The 12,094-nt window shown below is 39.2% G+C and overlaps 1 protein-coding gene across 1 annotated transcript; it reads right to left on the minus strand.

The window, feature by feature from the left end:
- Positions 1–1,621: 1,621 nt before the first annotated feature.
- p3h3 (prolyl 3-hydroxylase 3) lies at positions 1,622–11,457 on the minus strand. Its single transcript, XM_055047573.1, has 16 exons — positions 10,915–11,457; positions 10,227–10,411; positions 9,391–9,543; positions 8,688–8,880; positions 7,742–7,873; positions 7,521–7,663; positions 6,504–6,593; positions 6,373–6,425; positions 6,226–6,305; positions 6,024–6,151; positions 5,181–5,276; positions 4,941–5,091; positions 3,951–4,068; positions 3,544–3,619; positions 3,307–3,447; positions 1,622–2,036 (listed from the first exon to the last, which is right to left on the minus strand). The coding sequence occupies exons 1-16, from the start codon at positions 11,207–11,209 to the stop codon at positions 1,863–1,865; spliced, it is 2,208 nt and encodes a 735-aa protein (XP_054903548.1). The 5' UTR covers positions 11,210–11,457; the 3' UTR covers positions 1,622–1,862.
- Positions 11,458–12,094: the final 637 nt, after the last annotated feature.

Below are 12,094 nucleotides of genomic sequence, written 5' to 3' on the forward strand. Positions count from 1 at the left end.
TGAGGTTTATATTATGATGCAGTGAGGATAAATTAAGCTGCGGGGTTTTTAAAGGGTTGACCTGTGCTCCGTCGAGTGCAGTGACGACAGCAGCGCTGACCTGGGATTTGGACTGAGTGGAGTTTGGGAGAAACAGGCTGTGGGACACAAAAACCAGAAACGCAAAGAGGGGATTAGTTAGCAGACACTCCAGACAGGATGCAGAGAGCATGTAGCAAATCATAATTTCAGGACTAACAGGACAATATGAATAAATCTGATGAATAGTCATGAACTATTTACCTTTCATCAGGAGATTTCCAGTGTAAAGCCTTGCAATCTGAATGTGTCATGAATTAAAAATGACGTCTCTGCAACTTTGAATAGTTTTCCTGAAGAAAAGCAGCATGATGCTGCCACCATCATGTTCCACCATGAGGACACATTTTAAAGCCGCTGTCTGCTTTTCCAATAAAAAAAATCAACCTCTTCAGTCAGAAGCTTCTTCAAATTCGCTGTAATACAGACTGCTACAGGAGCGCTTTCCTGCCATAACAACCTACAATAACTCATCGAATGATTTAAATTAACATGAGTTACAACAACATTTAATAAAGTATTTTTGAATTTGAGTCGTTTTTTTCACAATAAATGATAAATACCTGAATATAACTCAATAAATTTCAAGACTGCTTCAGGAACCCTATGATTTTTCAATTAAATGATGTGTTTTAAAACGTTATTTTTATGTTTTACAGAGCAAACCTTGTGTTTATGATAAAGCTATTTCTGCAGCTCTAAACAGAAATCAAAGATGAGTTGACATGATCCAGATGAGTCAGTTCATTCACAGCAGAGCTCGTGATTTTGAGGAAAAGACAGACGACGGGAAGCTCTGACTTCAGTTTCACAAGTTGTCGTCTAGGCTCTCTGTAATTTCTGCTGAAACTCCAAACAGCAGGAAAACGTCTGGATGTGAGTTTCATGGCTGTAATCGCAGCACCAGGCAGTCGGGAGCCTAATGGCACCTGCCTCAGAGGAGATTAACCCCGACATTTTGTAGGGCGAGGAAAGGGTTAAAACTACATTAAATGAGCCGGTCGACCCGAATTTGTGTCGGATTACAGCACAGAGTGTTAATATGGGCCTGGTAGTGAAGGGAGGGGGCTGCAAAGAGACACTGGTTGTGATGGGAATGGTGCGGCTGCAATGGGAGGCCGGCTGGCTGTCACACCACTGGATGTGTATGATTAAGTGCTCTCTCCTTGGATTAATAATCCATATTCTAAATGGGAGACTTTTTAAGCTTCATAAACAAATGCACTCATTTATAAGGGATTAACAGTAATCTCTCTATTTCTATCCTTTTTTTTTTTACCCTCGCTCACCTCTCTCTCTCTATCCAACATTTCTCTCCTGGTTTTGGGGGGTTTTTTGGTAGCAGAGTGCTGTGTGTCATGCTCATGTCAGTCAAACTTTATCATTTTGCTCAAATTCAGACCAGAATAAAACCGGCGGAGGTAAATCGCTGAGCAGATCTTGCAGCCTGGCCTTACTTTGCCACCGTTTCTAACCTCTCTCTCCGTCTGTAATCCTCTTTCCTCTTGCGTGCATTTGGCATGTGGCACTCATGCTTCGCCGGTAAAGAGTCACATTTAATGCACATTATATTCTTTCCATTTTCAAATTCAGTGTTTGGTCAGAAAAGCATCCGGAGCAACGATACAGACTGACATCACAAAGGCAGCTCTCCATCACTTACAGCATAAATAAAGCACAAGTTAAACAGAATTAAAAAAACGAAACACAAATGGAGTGAAATGCTTGAGTGGAAACTGATGAAGATAAAGTCCAGTTTCAGTCTTGAGCGTCTCTTCTGACTGTCACAGCTCGTCTTTGCGGCCCGTCACCGTGTTTCTCCCTCTGCTCCGTTCTTTGGGCGCGTGGCTCCGGGCGTTGCGGCCCGCGGTGGCGCCGCCCTCCTTCTCCTCCTCCTCGTCCTTCTTCAACGCGCTCTGTCCGTCGGCGGCCCACAAGGCCTCTGCTTCCTCTCGCTCCTGCAGCAGGGATGCAAAATATCTCAAAATGCTGATTTCCTGCTGGAAGCTGATTTGGGAAGCAAATTCTGAAGATGTTGTTCAAAAGCAAAACGTTTCTTTCTTGTTTTTAAATAAATTTCTGCTGATGTTTTGTGTGAAGTTGATGAAACTGGACTCAAAAATACCTCTTGAATTTTTTTATACACCAAACACTTCAGTGTAATCAATGTATGGGATTTTTGTGATGGAACCAGAGTTGCGGTACATTTACTTTAGTAACTTCTTTGACAAAACAAACAAACAAAAAAACTTTTAGGAGTATTTTTACAATGGTGTACACTTTAAAACATTTTAAGTTGGTTTCACTTGAAAATTCAACTCAACAGAAAAATTGTTTTGGTTTTAACTCAGAAAATAAAATTCATGAAGTTGATCTAACAACAAGAAACAAATATCTAAAATTGTTTTTTAAGTTCTTTTCATATAGTCAATCTTGAATTGTGAGTTTTAACTTAATGCTGCGATTTAAACCAAATAATAATTATTTCAAAATATGCAAAAAAATCTCCTCTCATCTAGTTAATGAGCACACATTACTCTATTATTTTCACTCACATTAACAAGTTAAAATAAACGTTTGCTTTGCTTTGGAATGACTTAAATTCTTGTTTAAAACTTCTTGAACAAAATTTCTGAAATTTTTTGTTATTTTCCAATCGGACATTTGAAACCATGTAAAGTTTGGATGTATTTAACTTCTAATTTTAATCATAACTCTAAATTAAAAGGTAAACATTAAAAGGCTTGCAGTGGAAAGTGTTGACTTATGAGGCTGAATAAAAATGCAGGCCACACTTTTCAGATCTTAATTAGAAATGAAAATTTCTGAATTTTCTCTTCACTTTGTGTCGGCTTATTAGATAAAATCTCCATAAAACATATTAAAGTTCATGGTTTCAACCTTACGATACGTGGAATGCTTCAGCGGGTTTCAAGGCTGAAACCTGTTTTTTTTTTTATGTTGGAGTAAAATCACTAAATGTGGAGTAAAGAGGTGAAACGCAGAGCCCTAAATGGTTAATCTTTTCCAAGCATGCACACGATGAGACCGCATCGACCGGGCCGCAGAACAAGCTCAGTAAATGACCATCGTCATGCAAAACCAGCAGCAGATTTGCATTGTGTTCGAGCCGCTCCGATTATCCAACACCAGAGTCACGACATCAGCGAGCGCAGCCACAGGTGTGACATAAGCAGGGAGGAGGCCGGGTCCGACCTCAGGGCTCACCATGTCCCTGTAGAGCTTCTCCTTGGTGAACCAGAGAGCCAGAGCGCAGCGCCGACCCCGGGTCACGGCCGTCACGCCGTGGGGGTTCACCGGCCCGGACGAAAAGCCCACCAGTCGACCGCAGCTGGGCTTAACTCGAGCCTGCAGACAATAAAGAGGGCAAAGAAATTGAACATTCATCAAGGCGTTAAAAAATGATCAATAATCTGCATATTTCTGTTGATCAAAGTGACTCACTGTTACTGTTTTGGCGTCTCGATTGGTGAAGAACAAATCTCCTCCGTCAAAGTTATCGTTCAAGTAGAGAATGGCGCTGTTGGGTTTTACATATGAAAACGACTTTATCATATTTTATAGAATGTAACGTATTGATTTTAGATGGTGACAATTTGTTTAAAGAAAACTTATCCATCATAATAATTTTCAATTTTCTTTTACATGCAGTACGAAATTTAGATTGTTCCACAAATTAACACCTTTAGCTGAAATGCATCTTTACTGAATCTGATCATTTTAAAATCTCACTTACTTTAAAGTTATATTTTCTTTCTCTTTTTTACACATTTGGAACAAGGTGATATAAAATCAAAACAACAAATGAAGCAAATGAAATAAACACTGATGGACCTCAGGTTATCCTGTACCTGAGGTCTCTGTGAATGAAGGCAGGCGGTTCCCTCCAACACTGTTTGGTTTCTGGCTCAAGAAGACAGTTATCGACGTGGACCGGGTGAGACAAATCCATCCTGCCCTCCTGCTCACCTGGAAGGAAACAGACAAACAGATTCACGTTTCAGAACCAGCGTGGTGATGGACTGATCCAAGCATTTTTAAGTCATCTGCAGATCTATCCCAATGTGCAATAAGTCCCTAAATCAATAAATCTATAAATTGTATGATAAATTAAAACGAGCTAAAAAAATTTCCACTTGTCAGACGACCCTTGACCCTAAAGAGTGTTTCAATAATAAAAAAAAGCAAAAGAGAGGACAAAGCAACTATATCACTTCTACAACTGATATCCAGACTGTAATATTCAACAATAATATAGCTTATTTCTTAATATCACACAGTTATAGAGTGAAGCAAAGACTTGGAAAGCCAAGCTCTGTTGCATATTTAATAATGAAATGTCCGGTTCTGTGCTTTGCTGCATTCAATCAATTTTATCTGTTCACAACGATGAACTTAAATTTAATTTATTAGCATTTCATGCAACACACCAACATGAAGCTCTTGTATGATGATAAAGAGGTGGAAAAATTACACAAAGTGTTTCCTTTAAACTTCTGCATATTTTTGTCTCCGATTTGTTCGGTGTTTTCCTCCATCTCCATAAATGTCTGCAGCTTGTTCACTAACGTCGATCAAAAACAAACTAACAAAAAACTTTTAGGGTGCAGCTGGATTTATGTCGAGACTGTCGAGTTTTAAGGCACTCTATGTGGAAGTGTAATGTTGCAACCTTTTGGAAATTAGTATACAAAAGCTAATGATGTGAGCATTTAACCTGACTTAGGATGAGGATGGAACGATTCAAGTAGGAAGGAGGAAATTTGATATAACTATAAAATCACCGTGTCGAAATGAAACTTTCTCTGATCTAGGACAGAATAAAGAGTGATTGTTATTACCCGTAGCGGCACTGCGGCACACCAGGTGTGTGAAGGAGATGAAAAGCCCTGAGGGACTCCTGAAGTAGGAGTGCAGCAGGGTTCTCACTCTCTCACCCAGCTCATGTAGCAGTCTGGTGTCCGACTGGTCCACCAGTCCTTCCTGAGACAGCTGGGACACAGACAGCAGGAGGACTTCAGAGATTCTAGCCGAACAAAAACCTCTCCTACTGCTGCTCTCGTCTTCTGATTTCCACCCACCTTCACAGCCCTGAGGACGGTGAGACCCTCGAACGTCTCATGAGGAGTGTGCGGGGACCGCCGTCCTCTGTAACCATCGCCAAGAGACGCCGCGACCTGAAAAACACAAAATGCACTGTAAAAACAACAAATCTCACCAAGTATTGTCTAGTTTCTATTGCAAATATATTTAGACAAAACCAACTTAACATTGACTAAAAGCAAGATATGGAATCTTGTTTTAAGTAAATAATTCCTTGATATTGATAAAAAAAAAAAGTTCCAGTTCCATTGGCTGATTATTAAATTTATAACATGGGGAAATTTAAGTGAATTTGTCTTTCAATAGAACTACAACTTTTTCATCAATGTAAAGGAATTATTTACTTAAAACAAGCCATTATATGTTACTTTTAAGTTAGTATAATCTTGATGTGTACTAAAAACGTTTGACTAAAAACTAGACAAATAATTAAAAGTGCACCGATTGCAATTTTTTAGCCCCTCGCCAATGACCGATTATTTAAAAAGCCTGACCTGTCTATCACAATTTTGGCCAATTTTTACATTTGTTTGTCTGAAATGTTGCTAATTATAGTAAAGAAACTGCTGAATTTGCAACAATGGGGCGACTATTGTTGACTGCAGATTTGGAGATAAGACCTGATGAGCCGGTCTGTCAGTCAAACCTTCCTAACAAGAGAACAGAAGAGGGCAGTGGTTGACTTATAGACCGCTTTTAGACGGTGGATAAAATAGATGGCTCAGATTAGATGGGCCGATCTCCCAAAGTTAAGGAAACCGGTGCGCCTCAACAAAAACCTCTGTGTTGGAGGGGAGTTGAGTTTTAATATTGGAACCTACAGTTGCCAGCTGCAGTATTTTATCACACTCCTTCTCAGTCATGACTCCGTCCAGAACGACCCGATTGGTCCCGTTTAGAGCTTCATCGTCCATGGCTATGGTCACTCCCACCTGTGGGACTGGACCCCCTGTTGAGACCAACAGCAGTAAAACATGAGCAGAAGAAAATCTAAATTATGAAACTTTGGAACGATTTTCTTGCCTGCATAAAACCCGCTGTCGTCCACTTCTTCTGGCTGATCTCCTTCCTTTATTTTCTCATTTATCATCTGTTTTTCTGCTCTGTAGGGAATCAAACGCACTGAGTCAACCTTACATTTCAGGTGAATTTTGCCTCTGTTTGTCTCACCTCCAGTTTTCTTTGAGAGACTCAGGCACAACATCCTCTGGAGTCCAGAGATCCTGCAAACAGGATGATAAATAAACTGAGCAAACAGACGTTTACAGCGTTCAGTCGCTGCTCTGGGTGTCAGCACTTACCGGGTCCGTGAAAGTAAAGTTCAGATTCTCCACACCGAAATACAACAGGCTCTTCTCCTGCAACGACTGGTTGATGTATCTGGCAATTTCCTGAATGAAAACCCAAACTGTTAGTCAAACGGGACTATTTGGATGAATGTTATTGATTCAGTGATGTATAGATTTTATGCATTTGCTATTCTGCAGTGTTAATTTGTGCTTTTTATCACTGTAACATCAACCAGTCATTCAGACTAAAGATGGAGATTAGCCACCTGCCTATAATCTTATATATTTACACTTAAAGGGCTCTAAATAAATACATGTTATCCCAAATTGAACTTAAAGCATTTAGATGGAGATTGCACAACTAAACTCTGAATTATTTTACCATCAGTAGAAAATAACAATAACACAAAACAACCCAGTTTATGGTCAGATTTCTTTAACTTTTTTACATTTTGTCTTGCTATTCTATGTACTTTATAGTTTTCAAACTTATTTTAAAATTGAGATGTATTTGTATTTAGGTCTGGACTTTAACTAGACCACTGTAGCACATGTATATGCTCTGATTCTGCAGGTTTTCTTCCAGGATTGGCCTCTATTCAGCATGATGCTGCCTCCACCCTGATTCCTGCTGTACAAAACATTTTGCATGCGTCGCCCAAGCATTTTCTGACCAGAGCAGCTTCTACCACACATCTATGGAGTCTTCATGATGCCTTTTGTTCACTAATGTTCACTAATAAATTTAAACCGCCATTCATTTGGAGATTAAATGATAAACTGGTGGACTCTATTTAATGATGAGATGATCTGAAGGTATTTTGTACCATCAAAAGGAACCAAAGTATGAAGGCCTGAACAAAAATTCATGCCTCTATTGATAGTATAGTGTAATATAAATATAATTTTGTATTGGTTTGTGCTGCTCTTTCACATTAAGTCCAAATAAAATCCATTAAAGTTTGTGGTTGAAACATGAGAATATTCAGATTTAGATCATCTGCCAATGAGCGACCTCAAGAGTTTTACCCCAGCAGGCTGAATGCCGTGTGACTCGGCATCGCCCCCAAGTGTCTCATAGTAGAGCTGCAGGTTGTCTAAAGCGTCCTTGTCAGAGGGATAAAACAGCAGAAAGGAACGAAGTGTCTGCAGGGCTCCACTCACGTCACCAGCTGTTGGAGAAACAAAAATCCACCATAAATAATGGAACAATAGCTAAAACATTTTCTCCTTACTCAGCAAAGCCTCACATTTAAACTGTGCAATGTGCAGATGCTCAAGCTGAGTGGGTAAGAAGTCCTCCTGCGCAGAAATCCGCCCGGGTCGTGTGGCGACCTGAGTCACGCAGGACTGCCGGCATGAGAGGAGGGACAGGGACAGAGCTGGACAGACGAGACAAACGGACGACCACATGTGTCATAAACTACGCCGGTCATTACAGTTTATGTGTTTACAGGTTTTTATGTATTTATTGATTTTTTAAATGAATGTTAATGTTTAACAGAAATATTATTTGAGCAAAGTAATAGTATTATCAAAACTTATAATGGTATAGTCATTTTTTTTTAAACAATTAGGAGTCATTGCCCAGTGGATGTGTTAAATATATCATGTATCTGTTCATATCTACATTAGTAAAGTCATTTTTTCTTAGAGGATGTGGAACCAAAACAGGCTGCCGCCCAGGACCCCTCATCCTTGTAAATCCGGCCCTGGCTCATTCAGCAGTATTAAGAATCATATTTCTGTTTAAATCATCACATATTGAACTGAAACTAAATTGAACAACAGATAAAATAAAAAGAAAAAAATTATTCGAAAGATCTTCTGAAAACTTCTAGAAAACCTAATTAAGATCATTTTAAAAGATAAAACAAAACCTGGGGGAAACCTAAAGAAATCCAAAATATATTTATACTCTAAGTTTGTAATTTTTGCAGAAGGATTAACAAATAAAATCAAATTAACAAAGTACAAATTTGTCTACTTCCACGTGTATTTATCATCTCATCCTATTAGTTTTATTTGACATATTTAAATTCAACCGAACTGCATGAAGAGATTAAAAGCACTGACAAAATACACTAAACAATAATCCAGAACAAAACAAAAGTTTTAGGTCTTATTTCCACTAAAATAAGACCCGACTCTCCTGTGCTGTGAAAATATCTCATTGTGTTTTGTGATTTTTCCCACCTGCAGCCTTTTCGAACGCGCCGTCCACCCCGTCCACTCCCCGGTCTTCAGGCAGCGGCTGCGGTGCAACCTCACACTGCACCCTGCACTCATCTATCCGCCACAGAGTTTCATTCACACACGCTCTCCATTTCTCCGCCGCCTGCAGCCAGTCGGACGACGCTTCGTGCTGCACGGCTGCATCATACAGAACCTGAGAGAAAACAATGCGCCCGCATTAAAACTGGAAACTTAGATGAAATAACTTCAGGAGCAGTGGTGTATATTTTTAATGACTTTACTTTAATTACTTTAATTGCTGCAGCTTGTCCTTCTTTTTACAGTTTTTCACATAACAACCTCAAACTTTATTGTTTTTATTAAAAATTTTGAAGTTTAAAGTTTATTAAAGTCTTCAACCAACATAGATTGGTGCGTAACTGGAAGGAAGAATATAAAAAGTGTGCATTTGCATTCAGTTTTCTTTATTGTAATAACTCTAAATAGAATACAAAGCAATCAAATACTTCTGAAAGCACATGGTTTCCCACTTCATAATGAAAGGGTTATCACCACTTTCTGTTTTTCTGTAACACAAAAACATAGATTTTTGAGGTTTTACTAAAACAAAATATACATTTCAAATATTTCTGTAGGACGCTGTGCCTCATCACTGGATCATTCAGACTCACTCACTGCATTCAGATTGTTTTTCTGATCTTACCCAATGTTTCTCAGCCTCTCTGTCTTGGAAGTCGTCCTCCGTCACTCCCTCCATGCGCCTGTACTTCTCGATGTTGTTCCTCATCTCCAGGTGACTCGGATTGGCCACAAAATACGTGTGAGCTGCAGACGCCGCCTTTTTCAACTTCTCCAACTGGTGTGGAGGAGGAGAGAATGTCAGAAAATACAACGCAATTAACAGCTAATTTCAATTAAACATCACAGAATATTAACTTTAGGAAGTAAAAATACTAATAAGTTTATTAATCAGAGCTTTGAGGATGCAGTTTGAGTGTAGGACAACGTATTAGGACCAATGTAGATAGAAAAAAGAAAAAACTTGATAATAATCTTTGAAATTTTCTAGAAACAAATATGGAAACTTCTGAGGTCCACAAGTCAAAAATATGCAAAAAGAGACTGAATTTCTTAGATTAATCTCAGAAATTTTCAAGAAAAACTTCTGAGTTTCAAAAGTTGAAAAGTCAACTTTTGAAACTCCATGATTTTTTCAAGAAAATCTCTAAGATTAATCGCAAATGTTCTGAATTTTTTCTTGCAAATTTTCAACTTTTGAAATGCAGAAAATGTCACTGTTTTCACAGGACAATTTGTAAAATTAGTAGGGAAATTTCAGATTGTTTTTGGTGAAAATTTACTACAAAAATGTACCTTTTTTTCTATTTACAGTGGCCCTAATATGCCATTGTTCAGAAGATGAGTAGGACCACTAAAAAAAGAAAAGGATATCTGACTTTTGATCTTAGAAGATTAAAGTCAGAATTCCTTTTTATTCAGTGCCTTTAATACTCCTCCGTGGCATAAAGTGCATCTTACCTTGTAATAAGTGACTTGTAGGAAGTTGTAGGGGTTGCGAGTGTTGAATTCATATTCGATGTCATTAGAAACAGGAAGCTGTCCTGTAGAGGTGACAGAGCGTCCGATACAGAACCTCAGACACTCTGCTTTTTGCTGAATCCAGTCCACAGCCCAGAGATCCCACATGCTGCCCTTCTCTGAGTCTGACAACACAGAAAACACAAATACATCTCACATCCAGCCATACATGTATTTACCTGCCTAAGTGTGCTGTACTGGTGCAGGGCTATCAAATACATTTGTAATTTGGTACGTTTTAAGTCTGTTTTAAAAAACTAAATTTTTAAGTTAATTCAGCACAGGTTTTCTGTATCGGATCGGTATTATCCAATCCTGAACCTCAGATATCTGTATCGGAAGTGAAAGAAGTGGATCGTTTTATCCTTAGTTGAAACCTAAATTCAGCTGACTGTGTGAAGTCTGACTAACCTTAGGCTGCAACAAGATGCATTGCAGTTTGTGGTTGTAGCATGATAACCTGACAAAGTTTAGAAATCTCTGCAAACCATTGTACTTTAATAAACTCAACCAGCCTCTAAATTAACTGAGGTGAAGCTAAGCTGAGCGATCTGACATTTATAGTTAATTCAGACTGACTGATTCATAAATATCGTCACGGGTATGTAGTTATTACCTATAAACTTACCCAGTTTGTTGAAAGCCTCGGTCCCAGATGCCACACAGTCATCATGACACTGTCTGCGGGCTCTCAGCAGAGCCTCCTTGGTCTGGATGGATTTCTCCAGCAGCTCTGCAGCCTTTGTCCACTCCTCTCCGTAATAAGCGCGGACCCCACTGTAATACAGAAAGTCATACGGCTGCAAAAGAGACAACACTTTAGATCCGCTGCCTCCGGAAGCTCTGACAGTGAGGGTAGATAATGCTGCAAGAAGAAAACACAACGCCACGTATACAGTGAAGTGTTCAGAGCGCAGCGCCATGGTCCGAAAAGCAGATCCCACCGCAGCAGCAGAAGAGGAAGAGGAGGAGTGTCTGCAGATGAAGGCGATCCAGAAAAAAATCAGTCAGTGTGAGAAAACGAAACATCATCGTTGAATGCTATAAGTTCTTAACATCTTGTTGCTGACTTCACCAAATGCGAAAGATGTGTGCATAAATCAAAGCGAAGTAAAGTTTGCTGTTTTGTTTTGATCTTATTAAAGGGACAGAGCATGTTTTAGACAGCGTTTGAAACTACAACTGTTGTAATTCGCCACCAGAGGGCGCGATTTTCTTTAACTTCTACTACCGTAAAAAAAAAGGGAAGTGCATCTCAAAGTCAGCACAGCCTGTTGGAATCTCACCGACAAGGCAAATATTCAGTCTCTCTCTCTCTCTCTCTCTCTCTCTCTCTCTCTGCCTCTCTCTCACTCTCTTTTTTTATTTTCAATTTCCTCAAAGTGGTCTAGATATCAAAAGCGGAAAAAAGCATAAACAAAACAGTCTAAGGAACAGGTGTCAAACTCCTGTCCTGGAGGGCCACTGCCCTAAAACTATTAGCTCTGCCTGTGCTGCAGCACGCCTGACTGTAATAATTAGGTCATTAAGGCTCTGGAGACCTTATCTACTCAAGAAGGAGGTAATTTAGACATTTCTTTCCAGCGTTTTTGTACTTGTGGCACATCTAAAAACTGCAGGTCTCCTGAGGACTGGAGTTTGAGACCCCCGAAGTGCCTTTTTATAAATCATGTCATTTTGATACTGACAGTTTACAGTTTAATATAAGAACCATATATTACAAACTGTATTTTTCACATAGGCTATTACATTTAATTCCGACCTATTTTTGCAAAGAATAGAAGAAAGGAGCTCCATAATAATCAGTT

The sequence above is a fragment of the Poeciliopsis prolifica genome, unplaced genomic scaffold (genome assembly GCF_027474105.1).
Source record: "Poeciliopsis prolifica strain line A6 unplaced genomic scaffold, Auburn_PproV2 SCAFFOLD026, whole genome shotgun sequence".
NCBI lineage: Eukaryota > Metazoa > Chordata > Actinopteri > Cyprinodontiformes > Poeciliidae > Poeciliopsis > Poeciliopsis prolifica.